Source organism: Pseudopodoces humilis, chromosome 3 (assembly GCF_049639895.1).
Source record: "Pseudopodoces humilis isolate 2021_Gansu_Grassland_sample_001 chromosome 3, ASM4963989v1, whole genome shotgun sequence".
In the NCBI taxonomy this organism is placed as follows: Eukaryota; Metazoa; Chordata; class Aves; order Passeriformes; family Paridae; genus Pseudopodoces; species Pseudopodoces humilis.
The window spans coordinates 90,586,465-90,613,123 of record NC_142202.1 but is presented as its reverse complement, the minus strand read 5'-3'; the positions used below and the strand labels follow the sequence as shown (position 1 = coordinate 90,613,123).

General features: G+C 38.8%; 1 protein-coding gene across 1 annotated transcript in view; it reads left to right on the top strand.

Annotated features, from left to right (window-relative positions):
• LRRC1 (leucine rich repeat containing 1) overlaps positions 1–25,653 on the top strand; it is a 70,348-nt gene extending 44,695 nt beyond the window's left edge. Inside the window, exons 5-14 of the mRNA XM_005518104.3 lie at positions 1,979–2,035; positions 3,617–3,680; positions 4,440–4,514; positions 6,248–6,392; positions 8,966–9,084; positions 10,078–10,161; positions 19,743–19,858; positions 20,813–20,985; positions 22,486–22,622; positions 24,434–25,653. Coding sequence (XP_005518161.1) covers positions 1,979–2,035; positions 3,617–3,680; positions 4,440–4,514; positions 6,248–6,392; positions 8,966–9,084; positions 10,078–10,161; positions 19,743–19,858; positions 20,813–20,985; positions 22,486–22,622; positions 24,434–24,592 — 1,129 coding nt within the window. The 3' untranslated portion in view covers positions 24,593–25,653. The remainder of the gene's footprint in view (positions 1–1,978; positions 2,036–3,616; positions 3,681–4,439; positions 4,515–6,247; positions 6,393–8,965; positions 9,085–10,077; positions 10,162–19,742; positions 19,859–20,812; positions 20,986–22,485; positions 22,623–24,433) is intronic.
• The last annotated feature ends 1,006 nt before the right edge of the window (positions 25,654–26,659 follow it).

Below are 26,659 nucleotides of genomic sequence, written 5' to 3'. Positions count from 1 at the left end.
TCAGAAGGTACTCAGAAGGGCACTGCTGCCAGTGAGTGCTCACAGTGCTGCAGCACATCTGCCTTCCTTGCACCTTCTTGGCAGCTCTACTGGCCCAGGTGTTTAAGGGGATTTACTCTGTGTTGGATTGGGGATCTGTGTTACTCTCCTTGCTGGGTTATTTTTAACCAGGATCAGTTTCCTGAGCTGATTCACTGGCCTGCCCCAATCTAATGATATGATGAGTCTGGTTAAGATGGTGGTTCCCAAGTTCTTGCTATTGAATGTGCTTTTTCTGACAAAGATTTCTGTTCAGCCACAGCCAAAGTGGTGAATGAGGTAAGAAAAGAAATTAATATATTGCACCATTTTACTCATCAGCACTTCAATGTGATGGGGAGGGAGATGAGTAGATGCAGGGTGATGTGTAAACACCAGATTACGAGGCAGCTCGGAGGTGTGCACATCCCTTTTGTATTCTCTTGATAAAAATGAATCATGGACCTCACCTAATATAAATTTGAAGAGAAAAGGAACATTCAAAGGAAGGTTGAGTAGGTTTCTAGAAAACCTGTAAAGACAAATGTAGTGGCAGTCTGTGGGTGGCAATGTGAGCAAGGTCAGACCCACATTGCCTTTGGAGAGAAATGGTTCTCATCACCCTTTCTATTCCCCCTCCATTTGTTTGGTTTCTGTGAGGATGTTGGATACTATGTCTCATTTTGACTTGTGTTTTACAGTGTTAAAATTTTTATGTGTGAGTTTTCTCTTGTGTTGTTGGAGTGATGGCTTGCTTATTTCTGTCAATGATTTTGAGTGGCAGTAGTAGTTATTCTCACTTATCTTTTTAATTGAATTTGTAATAGACTTCTTCTAAAGTATCTTTGCCTATATGGTATATTTAAACTGTACTTCTGGAAGAATGCAGAACCCATTGGGTAAAATGTGCTTATTTTAAAAGCTGGAAAGGGTTGCTGAGACTGTAGTCAAAGCTCTTGTGAGACTTCATTCACTGTTTTTTGAGTGCAGTATCAAACAGGTGCATAAGATAAGGATTTATTATTATGCAATGTGAAGATTTTTCTTTTTTTTTTGGGGGGAATGAAGTTTTATTATCAGCTCTTTTTATACTGGAGCTAACTAATTATTCTGTGGTTTGGTGAACTGGTATTGTTTGAGATGGGAAAACATTTCAATTTTATGTAGTCTGAATGCATGGGCTTGCTTGTTTGTTTTTCCTAAAGTGTACAGTTTAGAATTTACATCTATTTCAAACTGAGTGGAATTCTTGATCTTTTTATCTGGATTTTATTCAAGGCCTACACACTGTCCCCCTTCTCTGCACAGCAGGACAGAACATAATTCTGTTGCTGAAAACTTATTTGCAGTCACCATATCTGATTTTCATTTTTCCCTGGGATGGTGGAGGATTAGAGCAGATTATAGGGTTGGGATAATGTCTGACTCCTTGTGTTCCATTTAGTCATAAATAAACCCCTGTGAAATCTGAATGTTGCTATGGTGATGCTAGTAAAAGCCTGGGATATGGAGTAAGTGAGCCGCTTAGCAGCATAATGTCACTTAGAGTAATGAGCACACTGTCATTAGGACAGTGATGGGTTTACCTGTTGCTCAGTAACTTTGGTAGCCCATGCCAGATTCCAAAGGTGAGTAAATAAAAGCAGTCCAGGTATAATATAATATACTCCATTTAGTAACTTACAGCTACAAACCTTTTAACAAATGGGAATTTGTGTTTTGTCTCTTTAGTTTCTAGCTTTAATCTGTTGAAGTATCACAGAGAAACAAGCAAAAACTTAGTCTTTCTATTCTGCCTTTCACAGGATGATCTGGCGTAATTAAAAAAAACAAAAGATCAGTTCATAGCAACTTGTTTCAAACTGTGTAAATGCAAACTTTTCTTTTTAAAATATGGAATATAAAAAGTAAGGTGGGATTAAAATGTAGGTTTTTTTTGGTTTTTTTTTTTTTTTTTTAGTCTTTATAACCTGGCTTCACTGGAACTGAGAGAAAATTTGCTGACATACTTACCTGAGTAAGTCACATTGCATGCGTTTCATTATATTAACGTAAAATGTTCTTATTCTTAAAATCTGCTAATGTTTGAAACTGAATGACAGCTAGAAAAAATATTTAAAGCAAATTGACAGCATGAGATACAACCTTCTTTTAGCAACATCTACATCCATTACTTCTAGTTGTACTTGATTAATAGCCGGAGCCTGCAGTCTGCATGGATTGGCTTTATTCTATAAAAATATTCTGTATGAAATACAGCAGCACCAAACACATCCTGCAGGCATTGGACGAGCCCATCTGCAGTGGGAGTGGTGGTTTGGGTTGTTCTCATGATGAAATTTTGTAACTGTGAAAGTAGGGCAGTAAGATCTCTGAAATTTTTCCTCTAGACCTTTTTAACAAAAAAAGTCTGTATTCAAGGCTGATTAGCCAAAAAGTTCTAAAACCTGGAGATGAAACCCTTGGTAGCAAACTGGGCCTACTGATGTCTGAAGTCTGACTTCACCCACTGTGCTTTTTGAAGAAAAAAGTTATCTAGATGTCTCTGTACTGTCTGTATTGTGGCAGAGGAATTGGTGGTCTTTTGTTAGACTAATTTGGTATCTTATACTGTGCAGATCCTTTTTGTCTGCCTAGAAGCATCCTCTTCTTTCTCTGGTGAAGGAGTTTCCTTCCTTCACTATCTAGTTGCTTTTTGCAAGAGTTTTGGTAACTCCTGTTCTGCTTGTTTAAATAATCTAATAGATACCATAAATGATTTAACCTTTTTTAATCAGAAGCTCTTCCCCCATTGCTTTGGGGGTAATTTTTTCCTGTCAGTCTATCCAGTGCCTTGGTTGTGGCTGTTCATAGCAGTGAGCCACAAGACACTTTAATGTCAGTGGTCAGAAGATAAGAGTTGCTGGCTAAGTTTGGTCATGCAGTGTCAGTATGAAACTATCAAAAATGTTGACATTTTTATTGCTCCTGGAAAATTCTGACTGTTAGTAACGTAGCTGACAATTCTCTCTGGCTTTCGTGCTACTGCAGCTTTGGGGAAAGTAAGCAAGAGCTCTACAACAGCCTGATGTTGAAGGGTGGCCCTCTCTTGTCTGTCAGTTTGAACTTCTTTTACATCCTTTTGTGCTTCCCTCTATTTGCAGTCTCAAAAACTGAAGTACTTCGGAAATTGATGGATCGTGTTGAGAAGATAAACGATGGATATTGACTCTTGAGTCAAATAGTTATGTGATCCTTATGGGGAATTTTTATCCAGTTGCATAACTGTAAATTTCCCCTAAATATAAATCTAACTAACTGTACTAAAGTATGTGGCATTTGCTACCCCAGGGGACTTATTGTTAAAATAAAAAAAAAAAAAGAGTAATGATTTGACTGCCTATACTAAGTTTTAAGGGCATTCAGTTACACTGACAAACCAAATTATTTTTTCAGTAAGATGTTACTGCAAACAGTCTGTTCCTGGTAAAATAACTGTCTGCCTACAGTACATTATAATTTGAAATTCAAGTTTCAGTAAAATGAGCTTATTCAAATACGTGGGGTTTCTGTTGCTTTAGTCTAATGTGGTTTTGTTTTGATTTATCTCATCTCACAGATCACTTGCCCAGCTGCAGCGACTAGAAGAACTTGATTTAGGGAACAATGAACTTTATCATTTGGTAAGAGAGCATACCACCGAAACTGCACGTTGGTATTGTTTTATGCATCATTTAGATGAAATAGGTTGTATGATGTCCAAAATTGAAGAAAGAAAAATGCATGGAGGGAGAGTCTTTTTATAGGTATAGATGAATTTTGACAGTGAGCTAGTGTTTTCATATCTGCTTCGTCTTGTTCAGTACAGTTTCACTTTACTCAAAGAGCTGCAGCTGATCTCTAGAAAATGAGAGCATGGAACAGCTTTTTTATGGAAATAAAAAGGAGTGGAGGGACATAAAACTTTGTCTGTGCTTGGAGTTACAATGACCACATGGACTAGTGTCAGGAGCTGGATGGGCTAAGCACAGATGAAAGTTCAATTTCTAGGGTGAGAGTAGGAATCTCGGGGAAAGGGCTGAGGCAAAACTCTTAAGGGTTGAGAGATCACTACACTGTTGCAGATTGTTCTACCAAAAATATATCTGTCATCTCCCTTAAGGTGATTCAGGAAAATGTTGGATGGATTTTCAGTAGATCAAGGTTGTGCAGGCAATTTCTTGGTGCATGCCAGGAAAGAACGGTAGCTTATTAAGCTATAGCAATTAATTTGTATAATGGAGTTCCCAAATGCTTACAGTCACCCTTGCTATTTCTAACCAAGGTACATCTAAATAGTGCTTGCAGGAAGAATTGTTTTACTTACACTGTAATTGTGGGATGGCCATTTTTTAAACTTGAAGTTCCTATGCAACTTAACGTTACTGCTTTTTATGTTGTAGCCAGAAACAATTGGTGCACTTTTCAATCTTAAAGACCTTTGGTTGGATGGAAACCAATTAGCTGAAATACCTCAGGTAAAAATGAGCTCTACTGATACTGTTTTGAAGATGTTTTTGAAATTCCTTTTCATTCATTCCTACAGGGAAATGCTTTAAAATGGAATATTTTTCTCAGTCTACTTTGCCTGAGTTTGGTTTTGGGTGTGTAAGGGTTTTCTCTTAATAAATTCCTCTGCAAGGGATTGGCCATGATACTGTATGTTGTCAGGAATTTTCTTTTAAACATTTTGACAAAGGAATTGTTTCCTAATAGGCAGGGTTAATAAGGAATAACTGGTTCCTTTCAGTTTGTAGGATGACACATCCTCTGTTCATAATTCTTACTCAAGATCAGGGAGATGTTAATAGTCTGAGCTAACCCTCACCTTGTGTGTCTATATGAATTGCAGTTTTAAAAATTTTGAGTGTGAAACCTTCCACCCCACAATTTTTTGTAGTCATCTTCATCCATTTAAGCATGGTGTTTGGAAGAAGTACAGTAATGGAACTGTTGCCATAAATACAAATTTTGATTTATGCAGGCAAATCCCGTATCTGACATCAGTCATGGGATGAGGGAACTTAGCATTTAAAGCTTATAGCACTCAAAATTCCCTTTTCTAAGAACTTTTATAATGTGTGGGATGGTTCCTATTTCTTCTTGTTCCCTTACAACCAAGTCAAAACCTATTTTCTTCTGTTCTTCCTGCAGTTTGCTATTACTTGCTATGTGGACCTCATTGTCTTGTTAATCAGTTACAGTTTAGTGGGTTTAGGTGACTTTATTTTTGTTGGCTTGGCCTAATAATTAGAGAAATGATTGTTCATAAAAGGTCAAGTGTGACTTCAGCAGCCATTTTTATTGAAACTGGCCGTTTTTATGTATTTTGTCCAATGTCCAAAGGATGAACTTGTAGGATAAAGGGTATCTGTTTAATGAAAGATCCTTTTGAGAGGCAGACATTTCAAAAGTAAAAGAACTGATCTTGTAAGTTAGGATCAAGGTGGTTGCTGTATGAAAATTTCATATATGTAAAAGGCACTTCTTCCTCAGCTGTTCTGTTCTCTGAAAGGTGATTTGGATAACTAAAATGAGATCTGTCCTCAAGTGTGTATAGGGATGAATGTGCATGGGAAATGGTGGGGTGCTCTGAAAGCTAACAGAGGCAAAGGTATTTTTCTATCTAAGGGTTGGATTGCTGTGATAAAAACTTAGTCATTAACAATAGTAGATGATGGCAGTATAACTTGGCAGTTCAAATATGCTTGCAATACCCCCAGTTCCTATTTTTACATTTGTTGTAGTTGGAAGATGTGAAGATATGAAATCCTTAGATGCCATGGCATGTTGTAGCAGCCAAGAGAGACTAATCCTAATTTGCCTAGGGTTGATTGGGAGGGGTAGAGTTTAATTATGTAGTGGTTGATAATCTGCCATTCTGAAAAAGAACAACTCTGCAGTCTTTACTTGAGGAAAACTCCAGCTTTGCACGGTGCTTGCCTGGGTATGCTCAGCACAGTTTCCCTGACTACTGAAGCCAGTTTAATATTAAAAATAAGAAACCATGACTGAATCACTTGGTTAGTTTATAATATGTAAAGTGTAATTATTTACTTTTTTCTGCTTTAGAGGTCATACAAAGAATGGCCAATTAAGAGGTCAAACAGATGATTGTTTTTCTTTGTGGAATTTCATTGTGATGGCACATTTTTCAAAGTACTTTCTTACGTGTTTGGGCATGACTTAAATTTTTTTCCTTGTATCGCAGGAAGTAGGAAACCTGAAAAACCTGCTTTGCCTGGATGTTTCTGAAAATAAATTGGAATGCCTTCCTGAAGAAATTAGTGGTCTGACTTCTTTAACAGACTTGCTTGTTTCTCAGAATTTACTTCAGGTCTTACCTGATGGCATTGGTGAGTACAAAGTGAATGGTATCACACAGAACCATTTAATCCACTGTAACTGGAAGTCATTTGGGTTTTTAAAGTCTTATTGTGCAAGAGATGAGCTTGTCTTGTGTTGGTTTTTATTCCTTTTCTTAGTAACAAATACATAGCTCTGTTAATGTTGCATTTTAATTGTCTGCATAATGACTCTCTCATAATCCTCTTTCAGTCTTCACTTGATACCTCCCAAACAGCATAAAAGTTAATAAGTCCCTTCAGTTCCCATTGTATCTGTTTCACCATCAGAACTCTTTTCATTGTAAAATTTTAGCTTTGTAACATGCTTTGGGTCACTTAATAAGACTGGCTGAGAGCATCACTACAAAAAATACAGAATTTTGAATGGTGTATTTATCTTTAGTTGGAAAATGTGATTAATCCTCTACTGAACCTAGTGGAAGACTCTTTGCCTTGCAGCCCATTAGTCCTTGCCTTGAGGATTCAAACTACAACCTTTCTGTGTCTACCCCTTTGATTGGGTTCAGTAACTGAAGAATGTTTCCTGAAGCATTACCAGTGCCTTTTTTAAGGTGTATGTTTTTTACCCAAGCAGTAGTGTTGTGGCAAGTAGATGACAAGCATTTTTTCTCTGCTCATCGGCTGTTTTTCTGGAAAGTTCCATGTTGTAGGAGTGTGCCTTGAGAGGACTTTATTTTTTTTTTTTAACCCCCCAAAATATAGATGGAGGGGAAGGAGGCCTAATGAATGTGGTTTAACTATATTTAACATTTATAAAGAGTGGTCAGACCTTCCCCCTTCCTGTATATTCTGTATAAGACTAAGAAAAGTTTCTCTAGTAATGAGACTTGGGGGAGTGGGGTGACAACTGTGGGTCCTACAGCTGCCTAATTAGTATGTGTTTGACAGGGAGTTGTAGCAGCTCTCTCTGGTGACTGTGCTGGCCAGTGCAGCTGTTGTACATCAGAAATGGAGCTGTAGCTTCTGAAAGTCAGCAGCACATGCACCTGGCTAGATGGAGCTTGATGGCTGAAGTGAGCTGTGCTGGTCTGTGTGGGAACTCCTGCCCAGATGATCACTGAATGCTTGCTGGGACTGGTGGATCTGTAGTGCTCTGGAAGCAGGGCTCTCACCAGCACCAGTGGCTCAGCTCAGCTGTGGCTGTGTCTCCTCGGTCTCCAGAGCTCTAATGGAGCTCCAGCACCCCCAGGCAGCCTGTGCCAGTGCTGCACCACATCCCACTGAGGAAGCTGCTTCTGATGTCCAGATGTGATCTCCCATGCTGTGATTTGCAGCCACTGCTGCCTCACCTGGCACTGCAGAGAAGAGTTTGGCTCTGTCATGTCATAACTGCCCTGCAAGTGGTTCTGGGCAGCTCCCAGATGCCTCCTTGGCTGTCTCTTGGTGGGAGTCAACAAAGCCAGCTTCTTTAACCTCACCTCATGTGTGTCCTGGCCATCTTGCTAGCTTCCTACTGGACCCTCATCACTTGAACAGGGGAGTTGAAGGGAAGACAGGACATCACATGAAACTCAGAATGATTCTACAGGTGTGGTTTCGCTAATTGCAGGTTGGTAGGACACAGCAACTTCCATTGATCTGTTGGCTATAATTCTAATGTAGTCTAGTTGGTGTTTGTTTCTGATGAGAGCTCACTGCTGTTTAGTATTCAACCTAATGCTCACCATAGTACCCATGTTCTTTCCAGCAGGGCTCCTGTATAGCTGTATGTTTTACTTCCCAGCCTGTGCTGGTGCACAGGTTTCTTCTGTCTGCCTGCAGAGCTCTGCACTTCCCTGTGCTAAACCTTAGGTTTCTGTTTAGGTTGTGATCTTTCTGTGTGTCAGACATGCCTTCATGAATTAGCATCATCAGTGAATTTGATACTCCAGACTGTTGCAGCTGGTTTGGACCACACAGGGATGGCAGGGAGGTATCACCTGAACTCTCTATCTTGGGCTCTGCCGGAGTCAGCTTTTGCACCAAAGACCATTCTGATACAAAGGAGGAGAACAAAGTAAATTTTCTGCCCTGAAATAATATTTTGTTCTTCATGAGAAAATCACCTTCAAAGAAGTTGATTTCTCATCTAAAGAATAACCTTGGGTTTCATGGCTGACTAATTAGGTTCTCTGTTAGGAGAAAGAGACATTGATCCTGTTTGGGTTTGGGCTGTCACATCAGTGCAAGATGTTCTCACTGTGGCTGATTAGGTGTGGGTGATGTTCTGAACATTCCTTTATTAACAAACACTGTATAATTGAGGAACAGACAGATAATTTTCACTTGTTTATAGGCATTTGGGTAGACACATCCTTGATATTTATGTGGGTTAAATTCAGATTGTAACTTTATTACAATTTATTATGCTTAAATTTATATTGAGTATGAATTCAGTGATATTAAAACTTGCAAAAATAGTGCAAGCACTAAGTGAAGCAGTGTTTGGGTTCTTTTATTTTACAGAAAAAATAATTCATTGTTTTAGAAGATTTCTGGAAGTTTTGCAGCAGTAAAAATTTATGTAATTAAAGGTATTGGAGCATACTAGACTAAAAATCCACATTGTTTTTTCTGTCCAGGAAAATTGCGGAGACTCTCGATTTTGAAGGTTGATCAGAACAAGCTGATTCAACTAACTGATTCCATTGGAGACTGTGAAAGCCTTACTGAACTAGTTCTCACAGAAAACCAGCTGCAGGTATGCATGGTCATGGCTGCTCAGATGGCAGGTGGTAATAAGACCTGCTGTTAAGTGCTGAATCACTTAGCTCATTAGGTTACTCATCCTTGCTACTGCTAAGCAGTGCATTTACTTTAAATGCATCTTATTTCTTACCTGTTAAATGGATGCTAGAGATCAAGTTGTGTGTAGTAACAATCCACCCTTCAAATGCTTAAGCAATTGCATATTCACTCTTGAGTGTTTCATGATCAGAGAGAGAATTGGAGCATGTGGAGTGCAGGTATCACTTACTTCATTGCGTTTTTTCATCTGGGGGTTTGTGGTGTATTGCATTATTACCGGTTTTTGCTGTGCATTATTTGGAACAGTCTTACTGGAACTGAATAGAAGCCCTGAGCACTGCAGAGGTTGTACTGCTCCTTGCTCTGCTGATCTGCTCTGGCCAGGTATTAAATATAATATGTGGTCAATTAAAATAAAATATCAGAATTCCTTCTGTTAGATGTTCCCTTCCATTTTTTCGAAACTTTGTGTGACACTGACACTTGGAGGGTAGCTGTCTTTAAATAAACTAGGTTTGAGCATTTCTTAATTTCAGCTGGTACTTGGTTGAGTTAGAAGCTTAAGAGTATTTGGAAGATGCCTCTCCAGCAGTTAGTTCATGGCACCTGAGTTAGGAGATGGCTAACCAAGAAACAATTTTGGGAGTGTAAAGTTAGATAGTACATCCTACATACATGCATTCTGTAAACAGCTGTTGTGTGTCTGTTGTTGTAATGCAGAGATAATTAATGAGTGAATTTGTGTTAGAAACTGACATTCCTAGGCACTTGTTTTGCAATATAAACCTTTGGCTCTTCTTTGGAAAGTCTGGCAGTAATGAGGATTAACTACAATTCTTCAAAAGTGGATCAGACTGTTAATTAATTTAAAAAATGAGTTAAGTGTCTTTTCCTGACCCTGTGTGGTTATGAATTCTGTTTGTATATTTTGTTTTTGTTGGCACAGTCATTACCGAAGAGCATTGGAAAACTGAAGAAGCTGAACAATTTGAATGCTGATAGAAACAAATTAACATCTTTGCCCAAAGAGGTAAGTTTTGTGCAGATGAGATTATGGAAACAGAAAACTCTTGATTTCAAATGCCTGCAAGAAGTAGCAGCCAACTTTGGTCCAGTGGGTATTCTTTCCAAACTGATCACAACCAGAAACTTGTCCAGTAGATCTGAACTGTAGTGATTTGGTGGCTTGGAAGTGGAAAATTTATTTGTAGTTGAACAGAAAGGCTTGGATCTAATTAGCTTGTAACTAACTTGGGTCTAATTATCTTTTAACTGGCAATTCCCAGTGTGGATGTCAGGTCCTGCACTATTTGAAGACTTGGAGTTCTGGTAGGGTGAATGGATCACCAATATTTCCCTTCTGCATGTAGTATGAAACTACTGCCACACTCTTACTCACCTCACTCCTTTGACCAATATCAAAGGGAAAGTTTTATACTCTGAAAACTGGCCCAGTGACTGTCTTGACAGTTGGTTTTGGAGGTCTCTGGGCTGCTTTTGCCCTTAAATATAAGGACCTGATGTGACCCAGATACCTCAAATTTTATGACTATGAGCACTGGGACTTCTTGTCTGTTGCAACAGTGTGTGGGATGAAATGAGGCTAGAGTTTGTGTTGTGAAGCTAAATATAATGAAGGCTTTACAAGTTTAGTTCAGCAGTAAATTGTGCAAAGAAGTCGGGAAAACAGCATCCTGTGATGGGGCTGTGAGTTGCTTCTGTTAGTACTATTTTTTCTCTGTAATTTTTATCCAAGTAATTCTCCCTCTTAATTTTCGTATCTAACATGTGGCTCTGAGCTTTTGTTCTCCATTTTCAGTCACCTAAGGAGCAGGAGGGTTATGTACTCAGATGACAGGCAGTGGGTGGAAACTGAGAGGAGTATCAGCTCTGGCTCACTTCCTCATGGAGCTTGGACAGCTCTAGAAAGAGATATGAGAAGGAAGTGAAGTGGGAAGGAGATGGGGGAGAGCTTATTGTCTGAGGAAGAGGGATCAAGCAGGGGTAGAGGATGCTGCTGTGGCACTGGCAGCAACAGTTCCAGTGTCCTGGGTCTGAGCTGCCACAGCCAGTCACCTAATTGAGGGTAGGTGAGGAGGGGGGGAGATATGTGAGTACTGCAGCTTTTCTAGCAGAACAGTGTCTACTCTGCTGTAGTGATTCTGGTTCTGAACAGAGAATTGTGACAGTGCTTACCCAGACAGCTTGCATGATGGCTAGCAAGTGGCAAGACCCTGGGAAAACTATTTGGGTTGGTATGTGATAGCAGTTTTCATCATAAGATATGTGGAGTTGGAAGGAACCCATCAGGATTCCACTTCTTGGCCCTGCACATGACACCCCAAGAGCTGTCCCATATATCTTGAGGGCATTGTTAAGACACTTCCTGAGCTCTGTCAGGCTTGGTGCTGTGACCACTTCCCTGGGGAGCCTGTTCCAGTGCCCAACAGCCCTGGGTGGAAAGCATTTTTCTGATACCTAACCTAAACCTCCCCTGACACAACTTCAGGCCATTCCCTCAGGCCCTGTCACTGTCACCACAGAGAAGAGATCAGTGCCTGCCCCTCCTCCTCCCCTCACAAGAAGCTGTAACTGCAGTGAGGTCTCCCCTCAGTCTCCTCCAGGCTGAACACACCAAGTGCCCTCAGCCACTCCTCATACGGCTTCCCCTCAAGGCCTTCACCATCTTTATTGCCCTCTTTTAGGTGCTCTCAAATAGCTTACTATCTTTCTGATCTTGTGCTCATTTGGCAGAAGACTTTCTTTGCTAAAATACCTGTACTTGAGACTTGTGCAATTTTAGGTCCACTCCACCTTTGAGCAGAATTTTTCTGAGTTTTGCATGGAAAAAAAAATGGAAAATGCTAAATGGAAAATTTTACTGGTAGTTTATTTCCAGATTGGCCAGCTTGTGTAGTGTATAAGCACTTTTCTCAGTGAATGGAATATATGGTATTGGAGGTGGTGCATAAGGGCAATCAGTGTGGCTGGGAAGAAGCAGGGACAGGAGAAGGCTCAGCTGCAGAAAGAGGTAGAGCAGGGTGAGTATGGAGTGTGTCTCTTTGGGGGTATAGTGGGGTCAGGAGCTCAGTGCAGAACAATAGAGGGATTAATACTGAGCAAGATACTGAAGTCTTGGAACCAGCAATGTCTTTCAGAGGTGGCGTGCATTGCTCAGTGAAGGAGTTGGGGGATATCCAAGGGTGAGGAATGAGGATGTGTCTAGAGAACATCAGTACACATGAGAGAGAGAGAGGGGGTGTCCTGGGTTGATGATGTTAAATTGTATCCCCATTTGTCCACCTAACCCAGACACAGGTTTTGTAGTCTTAAAATTCCATCTAAGAGTAAAAGTGAGTGGAAAAGAAGCACCGAGTCTGTTATCAGAGACTGTACTGGCTCCCCCCGCATCGGGAGTTTTGACTACAGCACAGACAGACAACAAGACACAGATCGCCTTGGCTTTCCAACTAGCCGGAGCAGAGAGGTCTTCCTGGACTGTTTTCTTTCCCTTTTCTGAAACGAATCGAACCTGCTCTGGACTGGGGACTCGGGGGAGCACCGGGAGCTTGCAGCCGTAGACTACCGGGAGCCCAGCCTGGGCAGCGGCATTTTCCAGCGCCAGAGGGACTGATAACAGAGCGAACACCCACAGGAAAGAGACCCTCTGAAGTTTGTCATCTCTTCTGAGGGGCGAGTGGTTTTGTAATTTGATATCATTCATTTTTGTGCCGGGTAGTGCTGTGCCTGTGAAATAAACAGGTTTTTTCCACTTCTCTCAGAGAAGTCTCTTCCCGAACCGGTTGGGGGGTGGGAGAAAAAGGCCACGTGGGTTTGCTTCCCGGGGGGAGCCCCACTGGAGGTTTTCTCCCAAATTTGCCCTAAACCAGGACAGGGGGACACCTGCACGGAAGTGGAATGAAGACAGGGATGAGCCTGTGTTTGGAGAAGGCGAATAATGAGGAAATGGAAGGTAGTGTCTGGAATGAGGTGAGCTGGGGAGTTATGGAAGTCCAGGAAATAAAAATGGGAGAGGGTGGTTCCCAAAGGAGCTTGGCAGGGAAACAGAGGAAGCAGAGCTTTTTGGCTGCCTATCAATGACTTTGAAATCAAATTTTTATTTTTCCTTTAAAGGTGCCTGTCTCACTAGAATAAATGCTTTGAGATTACATGTAATGTAAGATTTTAAGCTTTGCTCTGCTGATACTTAATTCTTTATTATTTCATTTTAAAGGAAGTCAGCCCTTCTGACTTCAGGGTCATTTCACTCTTGATCAGTGCATTTGAATTCCAAGCTGGTAATTTTACAAATAGAAAGCATAAACAACTGATGGCAAATTGCATGCCTCAAAAATATTGTTAATATGCGTGTTTTGCAGAACCTACTGTCCAGCTAACAGAACTTCTCTTGTTTCAGTTTTTCAAGTTTCAGTTTGAATTCCTTGGGCTTAGGCTGAGCAGTGTACATTTTTCCCTGAGTGTTTTTAGAGTGCCTTCCTACAGTGCTGAAATGGTAGTTTCAAAAACAAAGGAATCTGCTGCTCTCTGCCCATGATCCATTTATCTGTTCCTGGAGCTGCATTTTCTTGGTATAGTATTTTTCTTAACCAGCAGCATTTTGCTTTAAACCAAACATTAAGATCTCATAGTACAGGTTTTCTGTTTAAAATTCAGAGGAATAAAGAGTCACACTTCATAGCTCTAAAAGAAAATAGTTCTACATAAACTGAGTGCACAGGTATAACAAGTACTGTTTGCTGTTATGCAAAGCATCCACAGGAGCAGTTTTAAGGGGCTGATAGTGGCAAAGATTCCAATTCTGAGTTTCATTTTGGATGGCAGGGAGGAATAATTTGATGTCTTGAGTGAAATGTTCAATTTCCATTTTTGTTCTCATCATTGCTGACTTGGAAAAATAATAATACAAAATGTATCGGTAGTGCACAGAAAAATGTGTCACCCATTTTCTGTCTGTTGCAAGGCTCTGCTTGACATTGAGAAAGCATAGTATGTTTTTTGTTTACTTTCATTCTAATCTGACTAACTAAGATTTAAAGCCAGGCACAAGCTTCTGACAGAAGTAATTTTCAACACTTCTTCCTGCTCTGTGTTGCTTAAGATGTTTCCTGAGACAGTATAGCCAAGACTGGGGTTTTGGACTTTTGCACTTCAAAATTAGGACTTGTACACTGGTTCCCCCTTCACAGAAGCACAGTTGGATGCAGAAGTAGAGTATACACTGCAGAGATTTTTCCTCAGTATCTTTCCCTCTTTTCCTTTACGTGTTTTTCTTGCCTCTTCTATTCTTTCTCTGCCTTACAGAGTTCTAGAGCAGCTGTGCATATGTGGCCTTCATCCTGATAAAAAATGGATGTGGGAGAGGCTGTTACTGGTTTCTCTTGGACAGGGATGGAGACACAGTCTTGTGTGCAGAAAAAAGTGGAAGTCAGATAGAGACAAGAATACGTGTACCCAATACTGTATCTGCCTGGTATCGCTGTCATTTCACCCAGAATTATTCCTGTAGCAAAGACCGCTTTTATTGTTAGGATGGTGGGAATTACATGCCTGCACTAATGTAGCCTAGTGAGATAATCTCTGAGTTTTAGCTTTGCTGTGGTGGTGTGTGGTTTTTTGGTGTTTTTTGGGAAAGGGGTAGAAGGATGTTGATTTGGTTTGTTTTGTCAACAGTTTAAGAGAATTGGATTTTGAGTCAGTGTGTTAAACCATTACATTGTGAGATTGCTTCAAGGCACACTTGTAAAACCATTCATTATCTTTTGGTGTAAAATTTCTTTACTTGGGATTATTGAGGAGTTTGTATGCAAATAAACCTTCAAAGTTTCCTGGTTCAAAGGTTCTTCTGTATTGTGTACTGATAAAGGTAAAATGTGGAGGAACTGAATGTATGACCAAGGCTTGAGTCACTGAGAGATTTCATCTTCAATATCTCGTTTTGCAGCTTAGTCCCTCTCTGACTGAAGCGGTGAAACATACTTCAGCAAGAACTGAGAATGTCTAAACCTGTTCATAGTTACAAATGTTTTTCCCCTTAAACTTGAAAGACCTGCCTGGTGACTCTTTGGTATTGAAATCCCACCCTGGTGCAGGAACGCTGATGCAACTGGTGTGTTGATTTTGGCACTTGCATAAATAACCTCCTTGAAATGTTTTCCAGTTTATATGCTTTTGTTTTGCTTTTTATATGTATGAGTCTTTACAACCTGCAGAGATCTGGTAATGTGTCCTTCCTGTCTCTGAGGTGTATTGTGAGACTTATTACTCCATTAGGTAAAACTACTGTGGGATTTTTTTGGCAATAACTCTGCTTTTCAAATTTTATTTTTTTAAAACAAGTTGGGACCACTTTGTTTTTTCTGGTTTTAACTTTTGATGTCCTATCCCTTTTCTCATTTGTGTAGAAGTATGTGTTTCTCAGAGGAAAAAAAAAGACACTAAGGAAAAGTGCAGGAAAACTTGAGTCAGAGGGCTGAGAAAGTGTCTTGGTAAGCTCCTCTCCTACTGTTCACCAGTGGTGCAGGAGGTGTTGAAGTGAGTTTCCTGTAGATTTTCCTAGCCAATTTAAAGTTAATAATAACAACAGAATAATAGTTAATAATAATGAATTGGGCAGTTTTTTCCACCCCTAAATGTATGCTGTGATGGCAGTTAAAGAATTAGTATACTTTATGTGGAGCCAAGGAAAATTCTGACTTTATTTTGAGCCCAAACAAAATCTGTGAGAGTTTTCGATGCTGACAGCTGTTTTGAGAGTTGAATAAAAGAGATGCCATCACTGAACTTTCAGCTCTTCACACAACAGCTGAAGAGTAATCATTACAGTATTTGTCATAATGTAATTTTTTTGCATTGCTTATAACTGTGTGAAAGACGCTAACTGGTAAATGACAGCAGAATTGATTCATAGCTTTTGAGTAGTAAACAGATGTACATTAGAGTCATTAGAAACACCAACAGAAAAGTGTTCTGTTAAGACTTGCAGTTCTGGAGGACTATCTAAGATGGACTAGTAGTGGGTGTATGAATGGCAAAAAAGCAGGAGGGTGAAGTGCTAAATGCTGGTCATGATGAGAACATAGGGAGGAGTTTATTAACTGAGCTGACATCCTGTCTATGTTTGTCCAAGCCTTACTGCTTCTCCGGAATGAGGAAGATGCTAGAAAGATGAGCCTTAGACTGGGATAGAAGAAAAGAGCAATAAGATCATCCATTAAAGTTAAATGGTTTAAAGGGTTAAAGTTTTGTGTGGAATCCAGAGACCTCCTGGTGACAATCATCCTTTCAGTCAAGCCCACCTGAATGCAAATACGCAATTTTGTTCCATCTTCATAGTATCAATGATATTAAAATCAGCACTTCGTAGTAATGACCATTTACTGCCTGACTGACGTGTGGGCTTTGTTTTTGTGGTTTTCCTTTTGGTTTTTATCTAGGCTCACTTTTCTTTGGAGTTGGTGTGATGTGACGCCTTAATAACCCTTAAACTAAAGTTGCTAAAATGAACTAAGTCTCAGGAGTATGACTTAGGTATGCACAACTCATGTGAGATCTGTTCCTGATGTCCTGCTCACTGCAGAAGAACGTGAGGACTTCTTTAAGCCTCCAGTCCTTGGAACAATTGCTCACATGCCTAGAACTAAGCACATGCTTGTCCCCATTAAGTGAAGTCTGTGCTGGAAATGAAGTGTGTGCTTAACTGGTGAATGGACTTGTGGCCCCAGCTGTTTCCTTGGTGCATATGAGGTGGTTTGGCACAGACTGTTGTGAGCATGTGACCCTTGGAAAGCATGGCTCTTCCTCAGTTAACCACTCTGAGCCAATCCAGCAACGTTCGGATACCGTGTTACTTCATGGTGGCCTCAACAGTGTTTTCCTTTCCGCATGCCGTGTAGTGTGTGCACTTTGCCTCCGTGGTCCAGCTTCATGTTTAGGTTCTAAAACATTGGACCTGATGTCTTTCTGTACTGCTGGATGGGTGCCATCTTTGTTTGAATGGCAGAGATTTTATTTGATTTTTAACTGTCAGCTTGTCTTTTTCTTTGTGATATCTCACTCTGCTTCTCGTTAAATGCTGTCTGCATTTTCTAAAAACAGTTTCATTAAAAAAATTCAGTGTATCTTTTTTATCTACCCTACTACCCTATTAAAATAAAAGGTCTTCACTACCTTTGAATGAAACAAAACCTTTGAACAGCAGCCTGTTGACTGACAGACAGCAAAGTTAAATTAACTGAAGTATAAATGATTTAGGAGTTACAGTCCTCTTTGGCAGTAGAAGAATGTATGTTCTGTCTCCATTTGTTGGCATGCTCTTGTCCAATATGGATAAAGAAAAATAAATTGAACATCTCTTGTATTTTCTTAATTGTTAGCCGCTTGGAAAATTATGGGTCAGGTAAATTGATAACCCTGTAAGTATTCTTCAGTCCATGGTTCTACTATTACCTTTCATTAAACTGCTTTAAATGCATGATGACTCAGGCTGTCCCAATTCCACTGCTGCATTTTTCCATTGTCAAAAGTATAGAAATTTTGGTCTCATCAGGGCTGCATGGCTTTATTTTGTTTGTTTGGCTAACCTCTTTGGATCTCCATGCTCCAAGACTGAGTAATGCAAACTTCATTCATGAGAAGGGAACACTTGTGTACACTGAGGGCATCACTTGCCAGCTCATCAACATTCCTTAATTGTATTTCTTGCTTTTCACGGCTCCTCATGTTAGAAATACCAATTAGACACTTAGTGTGTATGGATTTTTTTTAATATCACACTGTGTTCTGTGAACGTGTGAAGGCACGTTATTTAAGAATTTATACACGCTTTAAAGTGAATAGCAGAATTCTTGAACCAAGAAATGTTTGCTTACTATTTGAGTGCTGATTTCTAAGGGCTTTGATTCACAAGCTAAAATGGCTTGCAAGGTTCATGCTTCTGTTGTACACACAGGGCTGGGAAAACTGCTAATCTTGTGAAATAGCTGCATCTTAAAGAGTGCAGTGATTTAAGGGAAATACCACATATTTTGTTTTGTCAAGAATGTAATGCTTTAACGTTTTGCTGTAAATAGCTTGTGAATCAGAAGCCTTGAGCAGCTGATTGCTGTTTTCTTCCATTAAAAAGAATTTATGATACAAAGGAAGGTGAGTGGGATGTAAATGCTGCATTTGTTTTATTTTGTGAGTCACAGTCGCATCCTTTAAAAGTGGCTTTTTCCCTGGTAAATACTGAAGGTTAAATCAGCACTATTTTTCCTTTGACTAGTTAAAATATTTTGTGCTCTTTGTCTATAATCTCAGTCTTGGGTTTGGAATGAATTGTGGGTTTTGCAAAGACAGCTGACAGTTAGCAAGAGCACATTAATTTCAGCTTAGTTTTGGGGACTCCTGGCCAAGGTGTAGTTACATATTGGCTATAGTGGGAGAGGAGAACTTTCTTAGATGTATGTCAGTATAGACATCCTCTAATTTTTGAACTGAGATCTTACACTATTTAGTTTGGACTCTAACTCTATAATTAGATTCTAAGTCCACTTAACTTGAAAGCTTCAAATGGCATTGGGATATTTTGCCTCTTTTACTTGGAGTCACAAAAGAAAAATCTTTTTTCCCCTTCTTATGGTGAGTTTTGGAATTGGCAAACAAACAAGAGTGCTTTTTGAAACTCTGTACAATAAGCAAACAAAGGTAAGTTTCCTTTGTTAATAGGAACAAAGGGTTACTTGAAGCAGCTTTTGAGTTGCTACAGCTAATAATCTTCCTGTTTATAGAAGTTTCCTCTGGAACATAAGGTTGGAATGAGGTTTTTTTAATCAAATGTGGGGGTTTTATTTTCTGAAAACAGCTACTTTTAGTGGAAAATGTAGATTTTTAAACGTAAAACTGAAAAATCCCACCTTTGCACCCAAAAAACTAATTAGCTTGAGAATGCAAATACTTACATTTAGGTAAATTGATAGAGGCAGATATTAGATTAAAATATATTAAAGAAAGCCAGTTCATGTGGGAATTGGATTGAAATTAGGTGCTTCTAATGAATCAGGGCATCAAAAATTTTACTCAGTCTTCTGCTTCTAGTGAAATCTTCAGTAATCTTTGTGGACTCAACAAATTTTGGGAGTTGATTGGTGTATTTAGCATTTTGCCTTGCTTCAAGCACCATTTAACTTGCTTGGTTATAAAGTTGCCGTGAGGAAAGAATGAATTAATATGTAAAACATAGAGCTAGAAAAGTTAAGTGTAGGTTTTTTCGTGAATGTTTGGCACTGAGTAGCTTCTGTGTGGTTACTGGTTTCTTCTGGGTGTGGAAAGCTCTGAAAGGTAGCTAGAATGTGACCTATATGTAAAGATATCCATTATTTGCAGATACAGATGTTCAAGAGACTGCTCCTACAGACTTGCTTCAGGTCAGACTTCTTCTAAGCTACCACTTGTTTGCAGTCTGTACCTCTGGGGGAAGTGTCTGGCAGGCATTGTAACTTGAATGTGCTGTGACACACTCTGTGACCCGTACTGCATGCCTTTGTTACACTATGGTACTGCAACAAAACCAGACTTGCTTTTTTTTTTTTTTTCCCCTCTTCTCAAATATAGGTTGGGGGCTGCTGCAGTCTTAATGTCTTTTCTGTACGTGACAACAGATTATCTCGAATTCCCTCTGAAATTTCACAGGCCACTGAGCTTCATGTCCTGGATGTTGCTGGAAACAGGCAAGAGTTTTTTGTATTTTCATATTCTTTTTCTGTGTTTACTTAATTCTTTCTGGTAGCAAAAGATATTATGTCTAAGAACAGAGTAATAAAAAGCCAGTTATGACATTCATGTTAGTGTTACTGTTGAAACTGTCAAAGTAGTTTTCTCCCTGGGCCAAAAGTAGCATAAATTTTGAGTTGTCACAAGTGTGTTTTTTTGGTTTTTTTTTTTTGGATTACTTTGACCTTAAGGAAGAGATCGGATTTAAAAAAAACCCACCTGGATTAATATATTTCTGAATTAAAACTGAGAATCTAGACAATGGATAGAGCTTCAGAGGCTACCTAGCTGTAATGTCAAGTGGCACCAATATTGAGTGTTTTATCTTCATGATACAGTCAGTGTGAGTAACAAGGAAAGCCACTTTGACCTTGCAGCTTCTCATGAATCTTAGTGCTTCAAACATCAGCATGCAAAAATGAGTGGATTAAAGCATAAACCACCAAATTAATTCAGTCTCTTAGTAGGAAGTTAAATGAAAAAAAACAACAAAACCAACCCAAAACAGGAAAAAAGAGAATGGCATCTCATCTATCCAATATAATTGTTTCACAGGCACTTATGTTTTTCTGTTCTGGCCACTGTTTACATGTAAAGCTCCTGATGGGAAGCAGCTGTCTGCCTTCCAAGGCACTTTATTGCAGTAGAGAAAGCTCAGCATAGTTTTACCTGTTATTCAGCTTCAGAGGATTATAAAGTAACAATAAATTTAAGCTGCAGGTTTTGTTTTCTTTTTTTTTTAGGGAATGGAGTAGCTGGAATTGATGCCTACTGCAATGTCTTCTATTAGAGGCATTAATTTCCATCCCGTTTGTTCCAACTCAGTGATGTATACTTGAGTTGACTTCATGACCATCTATTCATTCTCCCAAGGATTGCCCTGACTTTCTTACTTTGCTTTTTTGAACTAGGCTGACGTATCTTCCCATTTCACTGACTACCTTAAAGCTGAAGGCTTTGTGGTTGTCTGATAACCAGTCCCAACCTCTGCTGACATTTCAGACTGACACAGACCCTGAAACAGGAGAAAAGATTTTAACATGTGTATTACTTCCTCAAATGCCTTCTGAGCCTGATTGCCAAGGTAAGTGCCTAGAGTCAGCATTTCATTATGTATAGAAGCATTACTTCTTTGTTTACTGAGTTGTCCCATAAAGGTTTGTAAAACATTCATAAGCTCTAGTGAGCAAAGTAGCAAAGTTCTGGTTGAATTTTCAACCTTTTTTTCCTATTATCCTAATAGTCTTCAGAAGACTTGAAAATTTTGCACTATGTTATTGAAAATACAGTGACAGCAGCTACAATAAAATACAGATCTGGAAGAAAAAAATTACTTATATCACTATTTTGAGGCTAGCCAGTGGGTCCAGTAGTGATGTCCGTATCTGTGTACATTGATTATACATCATATATGTATGTATGTATGTGTGTGTATATATATATATATGTATGTATGTAAAAATGATGGCTTTCCAACTGCAATCCCTTTACCAGCAAAATAAATTGCATAGCAAATAGTATACAATGGACTTTTTACTTTTTAGCAAGCTAATTTTCTTTCAAGCAAAGGTACAGTAATTTTATTATATTCATTGACAAGTGTAGAATTGCAGTATAAGTTGCTTTTCCCTTTTGTGATGAAACTTGCCTCTGGGCCAGGTGGAACCATAAATTCTTTTGTTGGCTGTATTGCTGCTCCAGTAACTTCTGAATGTTTTTTGTCCTCAAGCTTTTAAAGCTGTGTGTGAACATTCAAGGGGATTCATCTGAGCTAATATTTAAATTTCTGCTGTAATGACTGGAGAGTAATTTATCCCATCCAAAAATTGTCTTCTAAAAGAAAATCATGTGGATTCTTCTCCACTGAGTACAAAGGGGCCTGAGGAGAAAAGTTCAGCTGTGGGTATCTGTATTGTAGGAACCCAACTTAACTTCAGAGTTTCAATCATATATGACTGGAGCAAATAGAAACCATTAAAACAGTATGAGTATAGAAATGTCTCTGTTTTCAGCTCCTGGATTTTAAGAATAGTTAAAAATTGAAATAAATATTTGAATTAACCCCTTTAGAATTAGAGAGGATTAAGCTAGTTCAAGAAGAGTAACAGAGGTTGACTTGACTTTCTCTAAAGGCCTTACTAGTAGAAATTAGATTTCGTCCTCTCCAGATGAATCTCATAGCTTCAAGGGTAGAAGGCTTGGAATTTAGACTTGGATGTGTATTCCTAGCAATACTGAAAGGATGAGGTTAGTAAAAGCAGTAATCCTGTGTTATGAAATGCCATTTAGGGAACTGGCTAATGTCAGCCATGTTCCACAAGCAAAGCATGTATAGTGGCAAGTATATTAAATTATACAATCCAAGTACAAAAATACCTAATTTATACAGAAACCATTTTAGTGATTAATAACAGAAAACCACTGCAAGTTCTGTTTTCTTCCAAAAACAGTAGAAATAACCACTTGTAAGTACTGGATGAGTGATTGTTCAGATATAGCAATTATGAACAATATAGCATGTTGATTGTGTGACTTTATTTGCATGTTGCTGTGAATCTTGAGTTACATTTTCCTGTTCTAACAGATAACCTACCACGATGTGGTGCATTGGAGAGTTTGGTAAATGAGATGTCAGATGAAACATGGAACGAGCGGGCAGTGAACAGAGTCAGTGCAATTCGCTTCTTAGAAGATGAAAAAGATGAAGAGGAAAATGAAATGGTATGTTTTCCAAGCACTTGGGAATACATATTGCCTTTAATACCTTCAGACACTGTGACATTAATGCAGAAGTATAAAAAGTCTCTGAACATTCTTGCTGTAAATACTTCAGCTTGAACTGCATGCTTTGTGTGTACATTTGGAGAAGAAACTGTTCATGTTGGCTGCTGCAACTTTTTATGTTTACTTTAAATGCCTCTGTTATTTCTGCCTTGAATATAACTTTTATATGCTGATGCAGGACAGTCTTCTGTTTTGCTTTGTTTTCCTCTGTCTGCTCAGGATGTTTTCTTTCCAGAAAGAAGATAGGATCTTTCTCTGCATCTGTGAAGCTTTACTGCCTGAAAGTATATAGGGCCTAATTTAGGATTCCAGCACTCTGGCATGTGTCTCCATTAAGTTTGCTATTGTTTGTCTCTCTAATTCCTATTTCCAATCTCTTGCTCTCTCTCATTCTTCTATTTTTTTTTTTTTTTTAACTCCACCATTTGCATTGTACCAACCATAGTGTCCATAAACAGCAGGAATGTTGCTCATTAGTTTCCCACTTAAACAAAGGATGTGGGAACATCTGTCACTGTACTTACAAGACCTCTCCATTAAGTTGGGCTCTGAATATCCTGAAGACCAAAACACAACATGATCTGTAGTTTTACTAGCTTTTATTAACAACTAAAACACGTTTTAAACGTGCTTCTCTGATGCTCTAAAACATTGCTGGTGATCCTCATTTGATCTCAGCTTGAGATACTTCAGGGCTCTGTCTGGATTGTTTTAGTTTAAAAAGTGACTATAAACCCCTTACTTTAGTTTGCAAATGAACAAGTAAGGTAGTTGTTTACTCCAAAGCAGCAGAAAGAAAATGTCTCTTAGCAGGCATTGTTCACTGACTGAGAGGGACAAGGATGCTGCTTAAGAACCGTGCTAACCTCAGAATGTCCATAGAGTAGTGAGGGCTCAGGTGTTGAAGATAAGTGCTTGATTTGCCTGATTTGAGGCAAGAACTTTCCTACAAGAAAAAATCATCTTACTGAGGAAAAGGAAGGGCAGATTTCCAAAGCAGTCTTGACCAAAGCATCCACTTTTGGGTCATCAGTTCTGCTGTACTCTGCACTTTACATGCATGCCACTAAAAAGTAATTGCATGTATATGTGTATTATACCCATATTGTATTTGTGGTGTTCTCTTGGTCTCCTGGCTGGATGCTAACTAGAGTTTTTGTGAATTCTGTTCTCCTTGTAAAGGTTTCAGCACAATGGTATACATTCTTGTGTCTAAGGTGGGAGAGAAGTACTTCCTCATCCTCTCAAGGTGCTCGTTATCAATTAACTTGAGAAGCAGATTGTGTGGTGGAGCTGAAAGGCAAATGGAGCTCCACACAAACACTATTTAAAACTGTAAAGAGATCTTGTGGGATTCTTTAAAAATCAGATGCGTGTTTTAAGTGTGATCTTAAATCACTTGTATGGTTTTGGGGAGAGAAAAAAATCCCAAAGTATAGTTATGAAAGAATCTTCACTTCATAACTTGTAATTGTACTTCACTTGAGTGGCTTTCAGATTAGTAGTCCAAAAGAGAACAAAATTTTCTCTTAGAGACTTCTTAAAACCTCTTTCCCCATCTTCATAAACAAGCAGCTTTTAAAGTAATGCTCAGCACAGAGCATCACAGTTTGAAAAGGAAAAGCGGGGGGGGAAAGGAAAAAAAGTGGTTCTTAATACTTGGTATGTGAATGCTGAAGCCTTGAAAGTGTATGTTGTTTTTGCGGAGAGACAAAGGCAAAACCACTTATTGCGCTGTTTATTTTTAGAGAACACTTCTAAGGCGAGCCACTCCACACCCTGGAGAATTAAAGAACATGAAAAAGACAGTGGAGAATTTACGGAATGATATGAATGCTGCTAAAGGACTGGATTCAAACAAAAACGAGGTCAATAATGCCATTGACAGAGTGACCACTTCCGTGTAGAGTTTCATCTCCAGGTTTTACCTCCTGTGTCTTCCCCTGCTGTTGAAATGTTCCTGTCGTCTCCTGGGACCTCACTGAGCCCCTTTTTGTTTTTAACCAGAACCTGATTCATCGTCTCCATACACATGAAAAGTGCGCCCCGCTGGAAGGAAGTGCCTTATTTCATCCAGGCAGTGAACCAATAATTTCCAAATCAATATTGTAATTTTAGTCCTAGGCTTTTTTAAGTTTAATACACTCTACTGTATGCAGAATACAATATTTTTGTCTTAAACACAGGGGAAATAATGCTTTTCTTTTCCAGAGTGCTGGGATATCTTCTTCCCAGTGGCTGGATGTGCTGGTGAGGAATATAGTTTTGTGGGAAATCGATACACTTTTTTATTTTTTTGGCAGCTCAGATGGTGTAAATTTTAAATTTTTGTATAGGACTTTCATAACAAGATGATGTATTTCATTTTTAAGAGAAAATTTATCTTGAGCGGTACATATTTTAGTATTTGTGGACAAGAACAAGTTTCATGGACAACTGTATTCATTTGTTTGTACCACCCGTTGTGCCTTATTGTGTCTGGTATGTCATATTAGTCTTAAATATAGCAATTCTTGAGGAAAGTGAGTAGATTTGGTCTCCTGCTTTAGATATGTTTTTCTTTTTGGACATTTGTTTGGAATTTTACAGCAGAGAACTTATGTTTATATGATGGGATCTTAGTTTGTGAAGCACAAATGTTAGTTTTATTGTAAACAGAATTAAGATTAAATGACCAAACTGCTATTGTTTATTACATAATGCACTCACACTTTAACTTAGTTGTAATGAAACATCTTGGTTTGGATGCCTTCTTGCATTGCAGTCAATAGAAATTCATGCTTCCGTTTTTTTTTTTTTTTCAAATGTGCCATCTGTAAAATAACTTGAAAAACATCATGATAGACTTTCAGAAGCACAGTATGAAATTAGTTTTATGTATTACAGAAGAAAGCATGATTCTTTAAAGTGCTTTGGTGGTTTTATAAAAGTTTATAAAACCATAATAAAAACATCTTTAAAAGCTTCAGTAGATGTGATGTATCATTGAAACTGCAATTAAAGTATCTATGTATTAATGCTGTCATTGTTACTGTGTTGCACTTCAGTTGTCCAATGCTGATTTCAAGGTTTTACTAAATCTGTGGGTTGTGTTTTGTTTATAAAGGTAAGTATTAACCGGGTTGAATTCGGTAAATAACCATTTTACAAACGTCTGATAAAGACTGATGTTGATGTCTCTGGGTTCTGTATGTGCCGTGAGCTAACAAAGACACTGGCTGGTTCAGTGCAGGGACGGAAGGTACAGAGCAAAAATGTCACATATTTAATGTTAGATAATGCAGTGAACCCAAATCTGAACAAAATGAGAGACCTGAAGTTTTGTGTGGCTAGCCATGCCTCTTCCTGCACAGAACATTTTTTCCAGTTGGTGTTGGTTGTATGAGAATATCTGAGAGAAGTTATTCTCTCAGAAAAGGAGGAAATCTGGGAAGTCATAGTAACTTGTGTTCAAATTACTACCTACAGTATGTGATAATTTTTTAGTTTAACTCTAAATTTCCATTTGAAGCTTTTAGAAAAGGAACAGGTTTTTTTTTAGGAAAAAACCTGTCTTTTTGATAGTGAACAAGTAGGTGTTTCAAACCATCTACAAGTATTCAAATCTAATCTGGCAAAATACATTAGTTTTCATTTCTCATCTCAAAGATTCCTCATTTAAGCTTCAAGACATGGTTCTGCAGGAGAGTGCTGGAGGTTTGTACGTGTTAGACCAGTTCAGTGGTAGTGCAGTTTTATTGTTCCCATGCAGAGTTCTCCTGGTTATTCTTGGTAAGCTGCTGTTAAAATAAAACCAAAAAGAAAAGCCTTGGGTAGAATTTTCTTTTTAAAGTACTTGCTGGAATTGACACAACAAAAGTTTAAAAATGCAGGAAACTCTGTACCCAGAGTCAAAGTAAACAGCAAGAAACCCATTTGAGATGAAGTTCCTAAAAAAGACAGTTCCTAAAAAAGCCAAAGGCAGCAAAACTCTG